At 42.8% G+C, this 18863-nt stretch overlaps 1 protein-coding gene across 1 annotated transcript in view; it reads right to left on the reverse strand.

Moving 5' to 3' along the window:
* The window catches only part of PDE8B (phosphodiesterase 8B), a 42661-nt gene extending 24312 nt beyond the window's left edge, over positions 1–18349 (reverse strand). The window contains exons 1-5 of the mRNA XM_080972475.1: positions 17970–18349; positions 6218–6277; positions 2944–3134; positions 1053–1112; positions 19–76 (exon numbers count right to left, since the gene is read on the reverse strand). Coding sequence (XP_080828601.1) covers positions 19–76; positions 1053–1112; positions 2944–3134; positions 6218–6277; positions 17970–18290 — 690 coding nt within the window. The 5' untranslated portion in view covers positions 18291–18349. The remainder of the gene's footprint in view (positions 1–18; positions 77–1052; positions 1113–2943; positions 3135–6217; positions 6278–17969) is intronic.
* Between the last annotated feature and the right edge of the window lie 514 nt (positions 18350–18863).

An 18863-nucleotide genomic window follows, 5' to 3' on the forward strand; every position in this document is an offset into this window, starting at 1 on the left:
AAAATAACTTCTACATACCCTGTTAAAACCTGCATGGAGAAGGGGTAGGACCGACGTTTCTTCTTGGTTACCAGACCTACAGAATTGTAGAAAATGTTGTCAGCCAAGAGATCTGAAAAATTCTGATAATTCCCTCAAGTATGTGTATTTATGTATGTGTAAGCTTATGCCACAATCAATTTGTTAATCTTTAAAGTGCCTGTTGTTTTTGCTGCAACACAGATTACCATAGCTACCCATTTGGGAATTAGTGCAATAATATTCATACATATAGAAGTCATAAAGCACAAAATATATATTTACTCTAGCACATTCAGTTTTCCTCTTAATATAAGTTTTGCAGATATTGCCTTTCCTTATTTGTTATGTTATGCCAGCATGAGCTTGGTACGAGTCAGAAATCTAGACTGCACAATGTATGTTGGCTAAGTAGCTAAACTCATCATCATACCCCCACAAGGCAAATAGCTTTGGTGTGCTATCGGTCACAATGTGCTTTAATTGCATTTTGGCCTGAGAACAAAAATCCTGCAAGTATTAAATCCTGAAGGAACCTCAGAACACCATATTCTGCTCTTGCAGATTTGTGATAGGAATTCCCATGGAGGCAGCTGATGACTTTCTGTATGTATTATTTATAATTTTATTGTTTTTTTGTAACCCCCTTTGAGGTTTTTGTACAATCAAGCAGTGTATAAATTTAATGGTGGTGGTGGTGGTGGCAGCGGCGGCAGCAGCGGGGGGTCCTTTTTCAATGGCAACAGCACCATATCCTAAGTGCAGGAGTTTTGGGAAATCTATGAATTTTCAATAATGTGCCAAACCATATTCTGAAGTGAATAGACATTCTTGTCTGAAGAAATAGTTTGATCTAAGGTTTAAATGAGAGACTTGTATTGTCCTTCTCTGATTAAAGAGTCAATTAAAACACCTATCACTCGCATATTTATGGATGTGAAGTCCAACCACTGCTAAGATATTTTGTTCATTAGTTAACCTTACCCATTAAAAAAAGTGTCATTTGGAAAACATTCTTGCCAAAAAATACTTACATTTGTGGAACAACAGCTAATATTACAGTGTGTTCAGCAGGCTTTGTAGCACGGATTGACCTGAAATTAGGAAAGTCAATGTCATAATCATTGAAACCATCTTTAACAACAAAAATAAATACACCAAACACCATATTTCAACCTATGAGTGGATTCTACTTATGCAGGCAAATTGCACACAAAACCAAAGTTAAATTTGTTTCCTCTGAAGCAGTTAATATTACTGAAGAGATAAGCTATTTTATAAGCAAAACGGTGTTTTGTTTCTTCAGCAGCAAGAACATCTTCAGAGGAAATAATTTAAAAAGCTGTGGCTACATGTGTGTTTCTCTGGGTGTGTGTGTGTGTGTGTGTGTGTGTGTGTGTGTGTAATCTGCAACTTTTAGAAGCTGAAATAAAGAAAGAAACTATCAGTTTCATTCATCTTTCAACATATACCCGATCTTTACATATTTCTCAGACCTGGGTAAGATAGCTTAGTTGGTTAGAGCATGGTGTCGTTAACACCAAGGTTGCAGGTTCAATTCCCATATGGGATAGCTACACATTACTGAATTGCAGGGGGTTGGACTAGATGATCCTCAGGGTCCCTTCCAACTCTAAAGCTCTATGATTCTATTGATGGACTTTTAGAGGAGGTCATTTGATTGTTCCACCATGCAACCAGGGCTCTGCAACACCCACACAATCTTAAATTAGCTCAAGCACAAGGTTACTAAGTCAGCTCTGAGTTTAGTTGCCTACAACCTTTTTATTTTCAGAAGTGAAAACAAAATACGGTACTGCTTTTGGCTTGATTTGCAGAGAACTATCTTGCTGTATTCAACCTCACATGTATGCCTTTTATTCCTGGTGTTGAGGGTCTAGTTTGATGTTGAGGTGGTAAACCTCAATGTATGTCACATCAGACTGCAGGTAGGGGTCACCTAACTGAATGCTCCTCCATACAAAAAAAAAATCTATATATAGATAGATAGATAGATAGATAGATAGATAGATATAGATAGATATTGTCTGTTGAAACATTGGTGAGATGCTGCCAGTCAGTGCAGGCAACACAGAGCTAAATGGACCAACAGTCTGTTCAATATCAGGCAGTTTCCTATGTTCCTATTCTCTTTGACATTCAACTTTCTGTAATGCAGGAGTTCAGCTCTTCTATGGAATCATAGAATAATCATAAGAACAATAGCATATATGTGCTTATCAAGTCCTTTATAGTGCATTTTCAAGGCCTTTCTAGTCTGGCATGCATAGTTGTCAACCAAATCCTTATATAAGCCTAAAATCTGGCTAAGTCCTCCATAGCACACGTGTGATCTTCAGTAACTGCTATTCAGACACATACTGCCTTTGATTCCGGAGGAAACACATTGCTGTCTTAGCTAACGGCCATTGGCAGTCTTCTCCAGAAACAGTCCAAATTGGTGGCTATCACCACATCTTGTGGAAGCAAATAGTTTTAACTATGCTCTGTGATCTCTCCTACTATGCAGCCTGAAGTGGCACGGTCCAGGCACTGATTTGCCTTAGAAATAGAGTTCCCATATTTCAAAAGGTGAAAATGCAGACAAAAAAGTTGTTGAGTGTTTCTTTTAGTATTGCCCAAAGTTTGAGCTTTTAGTGGGTGTGCAAAATCTCAAAAAAGTTTTGAACTCTTTTTAAAGAGAAATCACAAAAAACGACACTGCCAAAATGGGTTGCCATACATCTGGATTTTTGCTGACATTTCAGAGATTTCCACCTGGACACTGTTTCTGACGGCCAAATCCCAGCTATGTCCAGGAAATTCTGGATGTACAGCAACACTAAATAAAGTGACCATAGTACTATTGTGGAACAGTTAACTCACACTCCAAGTTTCATATGAAAAACAAGGGCAATTAATTACCTACAGATGGCTTCTGCATCAAAGTATCTGGAGTTTCTATGATCTATGACAATTATTTCATGGTGTTTATCAAGAAAGCATTCAAGCGCTGACTCGGGCGTCCGAGCTATGTTACATCTGTATCCAGCTCTGTCACAAGCCCACCAAAATCCATCACTCTGTTTGTCTTCTTTCACAAAGATCAGCAACACCTATAAAATATAGAAGGCAAGCTACTGTCGTCACACTTAAAACACCTTCCTATACTGTGGATTTAAACCTAATAATGTTTGCGGTTAAAATTGCACTATTTGTTTTTAAAATTACTGCAACACTGCTCCCACTCACTTTCCAAAAGTTGGCAGCATTTAAAACACACACTTTTGAATGATGAAATTTATGGATGTGCTTGCCATAAAAGCCAATGTAAAACACTGTTAAATGATGAGAATAGTAACTAAAATCAGAAGCGATATTTCCTAAATTTGGGAAGAGACTCATAGAGCTGACTAACTGGCCTATTAGTAATGAAAGTGCAAGAAATCAGACCCACAATACAAGTCTAAGTAATTCACAACTAGGTATGGAAACATATCATGTTGTCTTGTATTAAAACTGAACTCTGATTATAAAATCCTGCCTTCAATATTAGCAAAAAGTCTTAATATAATGGGGAAATTATTTTTTAAGCAAACTAAGAAGCATGGTTAGTAATGCTAAGACTGCTGCTCATCTTATAGAGACCATGCAAACATTTTGAAGTTTCCCACAGTTACTATTCTGGAATGCAGCCAAGGCCTTTGATCGTATGGAATGGCTTTCTTTACTAGAAGTATTTAACACCTTCAATGTTCAACTCAGAAATTGGCTGGGCAATATATTCATCCATGGTAGCTACAGTTTCGTTCAATTCAGAATTGACAAACACTACTCAAGAGACAAAGGGAATGAGTCAGGGGCTGATAAAGTATATGGCGGGGAAGACCTGGGCTTCACCCTAACCTCTCCCATTCTACTTTTAATAATGTCCTCATCATTCTAGGAGGTAATACTCCATATCATGTCACCACATCTCCCATTCAGGACTGTACATACAGTGCCCAAATGGCCATATTATAGATACTTTTGTGGATTTTCTGCTTCCAAGGGTTGTCACTCATGCATCTTTAAAGAATTATGTGAGCTCAAATTTTCTGTAGTACATTTCTGTAGTGTCTCTGTGGTAGATCTGCCAATCCCAAGGCAGTGACAAGATGAGAACTGCTTTCTAATGTGCTGAGTGAGAAAGCAACACTGTAAATAATTCATGATTTTTCACGAGAGCGCTTTAAGAAGGAAATATGTTGTCATCTTTGTGACATTTACTAGTCGTTTTCAAATTTATATAGCCAGCAGCATAGGAAATTGAACTGCTCTGTTTTGAAATATACACAAATTATTAAATCACAGCAATCACCAGGGCCGGTACAGCCATTAGGTGGGGTTAGACCATCATTTCAGGTAGTGGGAGCCCCTGATGTGGTGTTCCTGTGGATATCCCCCCCCCCCGCCTCCACCATTGGCACTAATTTTAGACAACATCTGACCAAAATTGCATAAGATCTCACTTGAAATCCACAAGATCTGTGCCTGAAACGAGTGCCAATGCTGGCACTGCTGCTCCAACAGTGGCAGATCTAGTGGGTCATGCAGCATGTTTGCTTTAGAATAAATATAATACAAGAAAGAAAAGATTCGCTGTTTATAAAAAATTGACAAGAACTGTTCAAAGTACCCAGCTAGAACTCTTTTAGCATAAAATGTACAGAGTTTCAAAGTTCAGTTTATTTCATATGAATAGATTGTCCTGTTAGTATCCTTGGGACACCCTGTGTATAGGAAAGAAAGTTTTGTTCTCTTTAGCTGGTTTCTGACGACTGTGCTTTGCCATGGCGTCACCATATGAAAGTCAATGCATTTAATCTGCAGGTTGGCAAGGTGACCTTGATTTTGTGTTATCTAAAGCTATCTGAAGTGCTGACTTCCCAACAATAAGTGAGATGATGATTAATACGACGGTTGCACCACCACAAACGTCAGTGTATGACTAATCTGTTAAGAAAGCTGAGTGCTTGTGGCTGTAGACTATTAATGTACTTCAAAAAGTTCTAAGACAAGCCAGTATGGCACGTGAAACTTAAGTAGGCAGAAAAGTTCTATCTTTTTTAAACTTTGCTATAACTGGTTCTTTCTGTACAGAGCAGTCACGCCTAGTAAATAGCTCTTGAATCTGTGGAACTAAAGAATTCCTCTAGAAAGCATTAGAACCATGTGCGATTCAATGTCTTGGTACCAAATGCTCAGGCTTCAGGGCCAAAACCTGCTCTAGCCTTCTTATCCCCGGGGTCGGGGAGATATCCAAACATGCCACTTGCCACCTGTATTCCGAAACTAAATTGTCCCAGACAGACTCTCCCACTCCGTGCCCTGACTACATGGATTGACTCTCAGGGAGATTAATTAAAACAGAAATCTGGCAGCTCTGCTTGAGAGATGGCAAGCAAGTAAAAAAGTTAATTCCTTCTCTCAGAATACAAAACTTCAGCACTCGCCATTAAAATTGAAAGCCAGAGGTTTTAAGTACTTTTCTATACCCAGTGAAATTTGTTGCTGCAGAATATTATGGCCTATAATGAAAAGGATGCTTTGGCTACTTGTCCTGACAGCCAGAAGTACAACTTCCACATTTTGAGAGAGAGCCTGACTCTGGGATGATGCTGGAGACTAAGAACTGAAGATGGAAAGTACAACTTTGCAGTTGTTTTAATGCTAATGCCGGAGGTGGTATCCACTAAAGTAGTTCAGTGTCCACAAAATCTGTGCCACAGAACTCCCTTCTCCTCTCCTTGCACGCTCCATAAGTCTGTTCTGGGGATAATATCCAATCCATGCAGAGCAGATTTGGAGAGGGCATAGAGGCATCATTGCACTAGCAGAACCTCACTGGATACCACTCAATATTCCCAGAAAATGATACCATCAGATATTACTTTTTTATTTATAATTCTCAAGTAAGGCAAGCTGGTTCAGAATTTGAATATCACACAATTTACTGAATCTTTGTAACTGGTTTCAAATGATCTATTAGCTCCGCAGTCATCCTAAGAATAAAGTTTAAAATGTACAGGTCTTTTTTTACATATACAGAAAGTGTATGGTTTAACCTGTGTATTTTCCTGAGCTGAAGGATTGTAGCAGTTAGTTGAACCTTAATACGGAATTTAATAGTTATTACTAAAATGAAAAAATGTCCTACCTGAATAGGATCTTGTGTCAGCCTCATGGGCCCAATTTCTGTCTCGGTTGCTGAAGCCTGCTAAATGAAAACAGTGTTTAAGATTTCTGCCCCAGTGTCAGACCATGTTAACAGCATTTATCTGAATATATTACACAAAAATAAAAAAGGGAATATAATTAATACAAAACAAACATTAACATGACAAGTTTTACACGAGGGCTTGGTTCACACGTGGCCTGGGTGACCAGGTTATGTATGTGGCAAGGTACCAGAATGACCCTTGGGATTCTGCACATTTATCCCACAGCATCCATGTGCAGACTCTTAATGCTTATTACAGTGGTGGAGCAGGAATTCAAGCTCAAAGTTCACAGCAAAGGACTGTAAACCAGTCCCCAACAAGGCTACAGAGGCATATGATCCCAACAAATGACTAACTTTTAATGCCCTAGCAAGCTGCGCCTTCTTGAAAAGCCTAAATTTCCAATCTGCAGTAGTTTCATTATGACCCGAAATGCCTTTTAGAATGAATTAATATTTAAATATGAGTGACATAGCCACATGGCAGACTAGCATTGTCCTGTAAGTAAGGAGTAAGTCCAACTGACATCAGTGAGACTTATTCCCGAAGAAAAATGCATAAGATTGAGTTGTGTATAATGTATATTAATTCCAAGCTGGGATATATTTCTGTTCCAACCCATGTTCTACCCATACACCACTGTTTTGTTACGATATGGATGCAATGCAGCTGCAAACTGCTAGCTTGAAAACAAAACATGATGGGAATGTTGGGACTGTCCATGGGAAACAGTCGGTTCACAGGGCAATGCACCGGAATTAGCTCAGAGTGTAATATGAGCTCTTCCTCTTGCGTATGTACAGGAAGTACAGGAAGTCTTTGTCACTTGACTGCTGGAGTTTGAAGAGTACAGACATGTTTTCTGTAATGCTGCAAAGACAGAAATAAAGGCATGTAAATACATTTCTGTCTATCTCCTTTCCCTGCCGGGGGAGCAGGAGGGAGGGGGTGTGTTCTTCCCACGTTTGGGAAGAATCGCCTATCAAGACCTAGCCTGTGCTTGCTGGGGAATGCAGCCAGGGAGGTCAACAGGAGACCAAGCCGGGTTCCTGGGGGAGTTGCCAGTTTCTCCCAATAAAGGCTTGATTTCCGACATGTTTATCTTCCGATGCAGTTTGGTGTCCAATAAAAACCACACTATTTCTCTCACTGTCCACTGTGGTGGAATTTTACATAATTATGTAATTAAGTACATTATCGACACTATTCATTTCAATGCAAAGATAATTCATTTCAGTGCAAAGAAAACACAATACAAATAAGTGGGAAAGTAATCAACAACATATCATTGGTAGGCTGAAAACAACAACAGCCGCAGCAGCAGCAGCAAATACTGATTGTATTCTCTGGTTTGATTTCTGCTCTGGACATAGGGCAAATAAGCAAATAGCAATTTCTTACCTTCATAGGATCTCCTTTGGAAAATGAATTTAATCTGGTAGCTTTCGGTGGACTGCACCTGTGTCTATATACCAGTAGTTCATTATTTTTAGTATGCATACCTGAGCCACTACTGCAATGTGGTTCAAGTTGGCCTACATAGTGGATGATGGTTGTGAAAATGATGGTTACATTCACCTTCATTGAATGGAAGTTAATATTAAAAATGTTTGTGAAAGTTATGAATGTGGGTATCTGTGAGAGTCAAACTTCTCCAGCTTTTGCTCAGAGTCAGAGATGCCCCCTACTTCAGTTTCCAAAGGGGGAAGTAAAGTGCTTCATACTCCTAGCATAATATATCCTTCCTGAAACAGCTCTCAAGCAAATCTAGTATGAATACTCAATATTTGACTCATAATCTGACACCTAATCTGCCTTCAGCTCTGCTCTCTGAGTGGAATCCAGATGCAAGTTACATTCTTTATTTATTCTAATATTAATGATACCCTCCTTAATTAGCTCAACTCTGGCTCTCAAAGTGAGTTACAGAAAAGCACAATACTGTTGCACCCCACCCCAATCACAGAGCACTGCGAGATTCCAGGCGATTACCCAGGGTTCGTGTTTCCTTTTGGGAAAGAGGCACAGTGGAGACTGTGGTGTCTTTATGAAATATGGTTCATTTACACATAAATACAACCTGAGCCTACTATGAAGGGGTTCACAGCATTAACACTCCAAAAGGGTCTTGCTTCTCCCATAGCCACAGCCTTGGATCGAACAAAAACCAAATGTTGCTCTCCCTCTCTTTCTCCAACTTGCTGCTTTCCTTCCTAGGTCCCATCACCACTACCTCTGCTCCAAACTCTGGCTTTATCTCCTGAGGAAGAGGGGCCTGCCCATTTGCTGCCTTGCATCCAGCACCTTAATCCCCTTTAATGGCTCATCACCCAAGCTATCACCTCACCAGGAGGCTAGCTTGGCTTTTCCAAGAATTAGAAGCCTTGATTACATTCTAACACTTGCTGGATCCAGGGATTAGAGGAGTTCTGGCACCCAGTTTACCACCCCAAACTCATAAAAATACAGCTAATTTCCGTGGGAATTAGGTGCACTTCACTGATACTGTCCACAGTACCTAGCAAAGTATTTACAATCGCTACAGTTTACTCGAACAGTACTTCAAAGGGCTGGGGATGTACGACACACAGCAATAATACAAAATTATCACACTGCGAAATTTCTGTTGACTTTTGCCCAGCCTTTTAAATTAATATTACTGTGAGATAAACTGCACCAAGCTTTTCTCACAATGGCAGACTTTACTTACCTGCTGCTTCCTGAGTGGAACACAGAAAGCTGCCTTATGCAAAGTCAAATGAATGGTCCTTCTAACTAAGGAATGCCTACACTAACTGGCAGCAGCTCGTCAGGGGTCTCGCCCAGCACTAGTTGGAGGTGTCAAAGATTCAGCCTGGGACTTTTTGCTGTTCTTAACCTGAAGCTCCACTTTAGCTAATGGGGCCTCCTGCTGCTGCTGCGCCGCTGGAGCACGATTTCTGTTCTCATCCTGAAGCAAAGTTCTTAACCCGAGGTACTATTTCTGGGTTACCGGAGTCTGTAACCTGAAGCATATGTAACCCGAGGTACCACTGTATGTGCTCTATCATTGAGCTACAGTCCTTGTGTTTTGTCATTCTGAAAGCTTCCCTTACTTCTCTGTTTGGTTCTTCCCAGTCCTTTCTCTTTGAAATCTGTAGACATGGTTTGAGCACCTAAAGCCTTTGGTTTGCTGTGATCACTCACACCGTTCCATCATAATATATGGCTGGGAATCTCCCTATGCATAGGGCAAGAGGAAGGAAGGAGGCCATATCTGGGTTTGGCCCTGGAAGATTACACCAGGGGCCTTCCTGCTGCCTGCTCTTGTGGCTGTGTGGTTAAGAGTGTTTTGCTCTGTGGAGTGGAGGGGCTGGGTTCCCTACATTTCCCCATCTGATGTCATTTCCCTTTGCATTAGTGCTCCTTCCTTCTTTGGCAGCACTTAAATGCTCAGATGAGCTCTAATCAGTGCTGGAGCACCATCCCTGCTGACTTAGTGGCTGGAAGAGCCTAGTCTATGTGTGCCTGGAATGGACTTTCCTTCTGGCACTAGCCTTCAGACGTTTCTCTGCACCTTTCAGTTCCTTATGCGCCTCTGCACCTTTTGCTGTGACTCAGCTCTGTTTCATTTGTAGCCACAGCTGTGTGACAAGTCCCAGGACAGCTCAATGGACTGGCTCCCATGTTGCTTCAGCAATGTGCGAAGGAGGCACAGATGACTGTGTTACCTCTTACCACCTGGCAGTTCACACTGGCATGGGAAGCAACAAAACGATTAGGGCAACTTCTAATCTAATCCTTATCTCCACTTAAAATGACCAGGAGCCTTGACAGTCACTGCCAGTCAGAGTAGGCAATACTAGCCTATATGGACAAATTGTTACTTGCAGGATTGCCTGACCTTATATGTCCCCACTGAACCAGAACTGGCACTGTTACAGGTACCACATGATATTCACTCTGCACCTGTAAGAAATTGATATTTTCGTGCGGCAGTATCCACACTTTGCAACTCCTTGCCTATTGACATCAGGCAATACTCTTTTTGCTGTACTCTTTTTGGCACTTTTGTTTAGGCAAGCCTATCCAGATATGTAGAACGTTATACATCTTCTAGTTACAGGTAGGTGTTGGTCTGCCGTAGTCGAAACAAAATAAAAAAATTCCTTCCAGTAGCACCTTAGAGACCAACTAAGTTTATTATTGGTATGAGCTTTTGTGTGCATGCACACTTCTTCAGATACCATATACATGTTTTAATCACTCTTTAACTTAGTGCTGATTTCAATTATATTTTGAATTTTTAAAAATACCTGTTTCAACTGCCTTTTCTTAATAAATGTAATGGTGGGTTGTTGTTGTTTTGTTAAAACATTTATAGGTTTGCATCACATGGCAGGATGGAGTCTCAAACAAAGATGTACTTTCCCAATCCTACATTTCCAGCATGTTTGCACTCCTGTCTCAGGGATGTCTATGCTGGCTTTGTCATGTCCACAAAATGGAGGAATGGCAGGATCCCCAAGGATGTGCTGTACGGGGAACTGCCTTCAGGCACCAGGCCAATGGCAGACCAACTCAGCCTTACAAAGATATGACAAGACATGAAGGCTGGAAACATCAACCCCACTGTTATGTACTGAAGTTCTCACCCTGGGCCAGCAGGGGGATACTGTAGATAGTTATGCAAATAAGGGATCGAAAAGTGACATTCAGTGATTGGATAGTTTTAGAAAGTTGTTACAGTTACGCTGTACTGGAGCTCTATATAAGCAGGCTGACTAAACCCTTCAGTTAAGTTCTGTCCTGGCCCGTGAATAAACAAAAGCTGTTGAAGAATCACTGTGTCATCTGATATGTTCACCCACAACTTAACACCCACCATCTGGGGACCCTCTGCAGACAACCTCAGTGCCTGGAGACAAATAGCCAGATCATGTATCCACCAGAGGAGGAATGACCAAGGGGAGGAGCACAGAGAAAATAAATGGTGCATCTGCAGCAGCACAACCGGACACCCTCATCTGCCCCAGCTGCAACAAAACATGTCTCTCCTGTATCCATCTCTACAGACACAGCAGGCACTGTAACTCTGCAACTGTAACTCTCCCCCAAAGACGCACTCCTTCATTATGTCCCAAGACAGACAGATGCCAACAACTTCTAAGTTTTATTACAATAAAGTGGCACATAAATTTTGTGAAATAAAATAAGCTTCTACACATTACTAACATCAAACCAGGCCATGGAGATTTTACTAAGCCAGTTCTGCTTCTTTAAAAAGTGCAAAAGAGAAGCAAGCCCCTGTACCTATCCCCCACTATTTTATGAATATTTTATGCTCCAATTTTTCTTTCTTTTTTATTCCATGGTGTGCTCATCCTCCCCTCTTCTCAAGGATGCATCAACCCACCCACCCACATTTTAAAACCCTGTCTAAAATGAAAAGGAATTTAGAGCAGGCAAGGAACATTGACACTAAATTGCTAGCAATTTAAGGCAAAACCCTAAAATAGCAAGCTAATATCTGTAAGACAGCTTTAATGGAATTGATGTGCTCCTTTTCTACATCTGGCATGAAATGACAGAAGAAAGAGCACAGAGCCTTGCATTAAGGGCTAATTATTAAACAGGAGGTAAAACTTACTAGAAGTGCATTATCATAATAGTGTCTCGACATCTCACAGTGAAAAAGTGCTCATGTGATTGAGATTCATTTTTCTAGGTTAGGAATGGGCAAAAATTCTTGGCTGAAACAAGAGGCCATTATATATATTTTTTAAAACTACTTTCTCCACTAAGAGAGAGAGATTTAATCCATTAATAATTACTCATCAAATCTAAATGCACAAGAGTCCAAATCTGATCACTGTCCATAACTGAGAATGAATCTAAATAAAATGAAGGGGGGAAACCAAAAAAGCAAATTTCACATTTGTCCTTATCATGCTCATCATCTTAATCTTAAAATTTAATTTAGGAACAACCCCACCAAATGTGTTCATAAGTTCCTTTTTCTTTTTGCATTGCATTGCATTCTTTCCAATAATTGCTTTGAGCTATATTTGTATTTTTTAAAAAATCAATCAAACCCAAAAGCATATGGTATCATCTACCAGTTTATATTATAGGGCAAATTATACATATTTATCTTCATAACAACTCTCTGAGCTGGTAGGGTGACACAGGTTAGGAGTCCATGACTGCCTCCAATGTTTTCCAGTAGGCTTCATAGTTGAATTGGAAATTGATCTGTGGTTTCTCAAGTCAAAGTCCAACACCCTAGCCACACTGTGGGTTGCTTTACTTTAAATTTACAACTACTCTGAAAGTAGATGAGACTTGTTGTTGTTGTTTAGTCGTTTAGTCGTGTCTGACTCTTCATGACCCCATGGACCAGAGCACGCCAGGCACTCCTGTCTTCCACTGCCTCCCACAGTTTGGTCAGACTCATGTTTGTAGCTTCGAGAACACTCGAGATGAGACTAAGAGAGTACAACTGGCCCACGTTCACCTGATCAATTTGCATTATCAATGTATCTTTCTAAAGCCATCAGCCTATAGGTACTATTTTATATGGTTAATTTAACAAAAGTCACACATTAATCTTAGGGATTATCCACACCTCCATTTGCCCCGCCACTTTCTCCCGGGGAAGCCCAGTCTTTACTGCTGGATCAGAACAAATGGCAATCAGCTTTTCCACAGATTGACATTTGTTCCGACTTGGCGCTAGTGGGGTTTTCTGCAGGGAAAGTGTTGGGGCAAAGGCAAAACCACTCGTACCCATGCCTAGAAAGCGTAGGTCAAGCAGAAAGCCACCTGGACCCATGCTTTCTAGGCATAGGACAAAAAGTATTGTGGACAAGTCCTTAGTCTTAAAATTCTAAGATATTCTGCTACTCTGCATTGCTTATCTCACTGTGACAGCAGAAGACCCAAGCCAATGCCAGTGGTACCATGAGCCCACTGCCTTCACCCCAGCTCTATTCTAACATCTGAAGAGTTCAGCCAATCACAAGCAGCATCCACTACCTATGTGTTGTGTGAACAAGCAAGGGTAGAATACAATTAGCCAGCAGGAAGAGAAAAACACATTTCTCAAGGGTTGGACTAGATGACGCTCAAGAATCCCTTCCAACTCTACAGTTGTATAATTCTGTTTTTTGATTCATTTTATACCTTCTCTTTGATGAAATACTTGCCTGGGTAGAATTACTGCTGAAAGAATATTTGTCTTTTCTATTCCTGTTAATTTTTAATTGCTTTATCAAAGCTCACTGCAGCATAGACCATGTGCTATTTGTTTTTAAAGACCTTTTATAATTGGATGTGCCACACAGAGCCAGTTTTCAGGAAGCCAAGAAATATTTCCTAATAATAATAATAAAATTTTCATAGTGCTTATTGGCTAGTTTGTGCCCTTACAACGCAACTTGTTTTCATTCATATGGAAATCCTATAGTACTTTCATTGGACTGATGCAGTAACTGGTAGTATTTATATGTGCTACTATTTCCTATAAAAAAATTTTTTGTATTGTATGCATTGTGTCAGGAAACTACAAAATGCAGTATGAAGCATTTAAGGTAGCCTTCTTAATCAAGAAATCTCTCAGTTCTGTGCTGCCCCTGTTGTAGCACAGCATGGCAAATAGGTGTTGTTATTGATTCCTTCTAGCTCTTCCTATGTTATAATATTGCATGGTGAATTTTCAGACTTTATTATAAAAGAAGAGAGAGGTGAACACATCTTTCTACTTCTCAAGAATACTAAAAAAGTTATAATAGAGTTATATAACTGGTTCATAATGATGATAACTGCTGCCAGCACCTCATCATTTAACTAGCACCCCTATTTATAGAAATCCTACACAAAGCCTTCTAAGCTATCTGCAAAGCAAATTGGCATAATTAAGAACTTACTTTCACTTCTGAGTTCAAAACCCATTCAACATACCTGTTTTAATCTGCCCTGACTATAAAAGATGGGGCTGTAATTAAACTTTAGCTGAACAGGAAAAACAAATCACCATAATGTATATATGCTGCTAAGGTTGCTGACACACCACTGTGATTTATAAGATTGTACCCGAATGGGACTATTTGTCCAGGTAGTTATGATTTACTTGCAGCATGAGAGCCAGATGGCATTGCAGCTGTAAGCCTGCCTATCCCACCGAAGGATAAACCACCCAGTGAAATTCCTGGCAGAGTGGCACATTTTCTCTCTACATGAATTGGAGGTAAGAGGAGAATGGTGTCACTGAAGACTCTTCCTGTTCTTTACCATTCATTTTAAATGTGGTGCTAAGACGCGGGTGGTGCTGTGGGTTAAACCACTGTGCCGCTTGGGCTTGCCAATCAAAAGGTTGGCGGTTCAAATCCCCGTGACGGGGTGAGCTCCCGTTATTCAGTCCAAGCTCCTGCCAACCTAGCAGTTCAAAAACACGTCAAAGTGCAAGTAGATAAACAGGTACCACTCCGGTGGGAAGGTAAACGGCGTTTCCATGCGCTGCTCTGGTTTCGCCAGAAGCAGCTTAGTCATGCTGGCCACATGACCCGGAAAAACTGTGGACAAACGTCGGCTCCCTCGGCCTTTAAAGCGAGATGAGTGCCACAACCCCAGAGTTGTTCGCGACTGGACTTAATTGTCAGGGGTCCCATTACCTTTAAGCAATTTACAAAGTCCTTCCCTCAAACATTTGCAGAAAGTGGTAGCAACAAATGCAGATTACAATGTCCAGCCAAGGCCAAACTGGGGGCAAGTTGACAGCATGAGTTTTTCATGTGTTTATGTTTATATCTATCTGTTTTCATATTTACAAAATGTGATCCAGATTAAGTCACTGGCCAGTTGCATCCCCAACTACAAAGGTTTCCTGCCAGCATGCTCTGTGTGACCGGAGACCTGGACAGCCCTTTGCACTCACTTACCTACACAGTAGAGGAAACACCATGTCTCCAAATACATACAGAGACCCAAGTGTGTATGTTAGGACATCAGATAACGGAATAGTCCCATTTAATCTGAAGGCATTATGAATGTGTTATTTTCATGAGTCCAGAACAGGGTTGGGGAATATGCAGCACTTCAAGATGTTGTTGGAATATCCCATCATCCCTGACTATTGGCCAGGCTTGCTGGGGCTGTTGTGAGCTGAAGTCCAAAAACATCTGGGCTAGTTAAGTTTCCCCATCCCTTTTCTAGCTGTCATAGCCGGATCTTTAACTTGCTCTTTGCCAAGCATAATCGACTTAGACTGACTGTATGCAGCCAGGGTGAGGACCCGTGCTCTTCCAGATGTTAATGGCAATGGTCTTCCAGCCAGTATTGGAAATGGTCCAGAATGATGGGAACACCTGCAGTGCAATAGGTTTACCATCTGTTATACTGCTGTTAATTCTGAGGTCTTAATTCACAGGTACCAGGAATGGTATTTCAGACTATATTGTGGTTCCACTGAGAAAGCTGAACAGCGTCACTGTTTGAACAGTATGTAATTCCCCACCCTAAGCTAATGACTGTAGCTTTATCTATCCTACAGCCCTGTTCCTGGTCCTTGCCTCATTCTGTTTCTCTAGCCCTTCCTCCAGACCTCAGTACCGTCTTCTACACACTGGCCCAGTTTGTGTCCTTAGTGTGGATGAGCAAACATGCAGGTGCCTGGAGACTGCACACCTCCTCTGGTCGTGCTGCTGCTGCTGCCCTATTGAAAGCTAAGCCATGATTTGGCTTAGTATTATGTCTGACTAAGCCCCAGGTTTTGACTGCAGCTATGATCTTTTGTCCAGGAACCCATGTTTGCTCACTCACGCATATTCATGGTTTAATGTAGCATTGCATGTGAACCAGGACACTGTCTAGTTGGTGCTGATCTTTCACTCTGGCCATTAGTCTCTACCTCTTTCCTATCCTTTTTTTTTTCTAATTCTGACATCTGTTTTTAAATGTTGATGTTAGCCTTGATTTCATGAATCTGAGATACTGTAGCTAGAAACTCAATATCCCTTACCCATAGTGACTGGCTCCTGCCTTATTTATTCTTCACCATTGTATCCCAACTTTCCTCCAAAGAGTTCAGGGTAACATGCATTTATCCAATTTTATCTACAGAATTCTATGTAGTACATTGGGGTGAGAGATGATAACTAGCTCCAAGTTTGCCTACTGGACTTCACTGCAAACAAGGATATGTCTCTGGTCTCCCTTTTATAAGTTGAATGCCCCAATCATTACACCACCCTGGCTGTGTATATGTTTGATCTTGCTAAATTCTATGGGCTCCCAGTCCCAGGAACTCAGAATACTTCTGGCTGCTAACAGCCTAGTCACCCATTACTGTAAACAAAAATCAGTCAGGTTCCCAGAAACAGTCTAAGTTTTACACATTGTTTATCCAGAATATTAAAAAGCTGTGGGGCGGGGTGGATAGACACACAGTATTCCACACCCTTCATCTCCCACTCATATTACAAGGTCTTGCAGCATCTTACCGTAAAGACTAACATTTATTATGGCATAAGCATTTATAACCTATAGTCAACTCTATCAGTTGTAGTTCATGAATATGTCATAATAAATCTGTTGATCATTTAAGGTCCCATGGCTTGTTTTTACTGCAACAGACAAATTAACATGGCTACCACTCTGGAAACTGTCACATTTAAATTAATTCATGCTTTTGTCCTTTCGGGATACATCTTTGCATCAACCCATCTTTCTACTGCCACATCTTAGAATACTATATTTGAATAAATGCAGGCACACTTTTCATGAGTGAGGCAAATGGCCTGACAAAAGCTAAATGCACAGAAGCCTTCGGGATCTGCTGTAACTTTGACCCTGAGCTTCAGCATTGTAGCTGCCTGCCAATACTGTACGTGAGTGTGGTCACCTATGTGCATGTACCAGAACTTGGCCAGAATGGGAGGGACCTGTAGCAGGAGTGAGTCACTGGGGTGCCATGGCAACAGCTCCTTTCAGCTGCATCCCATGTGCATCCGCAGCAGCATCTCTGCCCAGCACAAGCTGCAGCTTTTCAGCACCATGCTCCCTTCTCTTCCATTCAGAGCAGGAGAGGCTTTTTGCCACTGCCAGTGAAAACAGCACCATGTAGGAGACAAAAACACAGAGCGCACTTGATGCTGCCATTTCCTTACCCCTCCTCTCTTTGTGGCTCTTGCTGCTCATCTCCTGGGAAACAAGTAAAGAGACACCCATCTAAAAGCCACTTTTTTGGGGGAAGTCACCCACCCCAAGTTGCCCTTTAGCAGTCAGACAGTCGGTCAGAAAGGGAATAAGGTGGTAAACTTGGCACAGACTAAAGTTTCAAAAACACACACTCACACCCCAGTGGGACACCTCCCACAGCCCAAGGCCCTCCTTGGGTGGCCACCTCAAATTAATAGCCATTGAGGGTGTCCCACGGGGAAAAGATTTGCCAGTCAAAAGTTTCTGCCTTCCAGTGCATAGGCCCCACTGGGGTGGATTTTAAAAATGACAATATTCGTCCAAGCCTGCTTAGGGTAGTTCCTTCAAGCGGTCGCCTTGACCCCTGGTGAGGCAACGGCACACACACACACACACACACACACACCCTTTTCTTCACCTCATGCCCCCCACCCCAGCTGAGTCTCCCACCTTCTCGCTCCCCATAGCTGTCCTGCGCGGTGCTGGCACCAACCCGCCCCTCGCCTCCTTTACCTTGACGTCGGTCTGGCTGGTCTGAGTCTCCGCCTCGACGCCACAGCAGTGGTGCACCCCGCTCCTGCCTTCTCGGCCGGCGGGCTTCCTGCGCCTGTGGGCCGGGCAGTTTGGTGGTGGCGGCGGTGGCGGCTGCCGGCTCTGGTAGGCGAGGACCGACGGGATGGAGTCGGCCGCGTCGGTCTTGACGAAGAGGCCGTGCAAGGTGGCGGCGGTGCCCTGCGAGATGGTGGTGGTCTGGTGCGGGGAGTTGGACTCGTCCGAGTCCCGGCAGTAAATCACGCCGCTCTGCGAGACGTGGATGCTGGGAGCGCAGCCCATCCCTCCGCTGCCGCCTCGCCGCCCAGCAAGCCAGCGGGGCCCGCGAAGCTCCCCGGGAGGCGCTGCCCAGGCGGCCGAGAGAGGCCCCCTCAGAGCTTCCAGCGCTGCTCAGCCCAGCCTAGGGAGCCGCCGCCGGCCTGCTGCTGCTGAACATCGCCTCTCACTCGGCGCAAGCGGCGCGCGCCGCCCGCCTCAGGGCGCCAAGCGGTGTTTGCTTCGCGGTCTCTCTACGGCGCCCCATCGGCTCCCCGCGACGCTGCTGCCTGCTTGGCGAGGCGGGAGCCGCCGGCCGCAGAGGGGCAGCTGGAGCCCGCCGCTGCGCTCCATCAGGGCATCCTTTCATACCCCGCTCCGGGAGGCGGGAGAGGAACCCGGAAGGCTGCCCTCCTGGGGGAACTTTGCGCGCTGCTGCCCGGAGCAGAGCCTGCCTACAGCTGCGCCGCCGCCGCCGCCGCCTCGCTCACCTTTCGCGGCTGCCGCAATCCCGGCTGCTCCGGTTCTCTAGTGGCAGCCTCATCTCTCCTCGCCCTCATCTCTCTCTCTCTCTCTCTCTCTCTCTCTCTTCTCTCTCTC

The sequence above is a fragment of the Podarcis pityusensis genome, assembly GCF_964106645.2.
Source record: "Podarcis pityusensis genome assembly, chromosome: 11".
NCBI classification, from domain to species: domain Eukaryota; kingdom Metazoa; phylum Chordata; class Lepidosauria; order Squamata; family Lacertidae; genus Podarcis; species Podarcis pityusensis.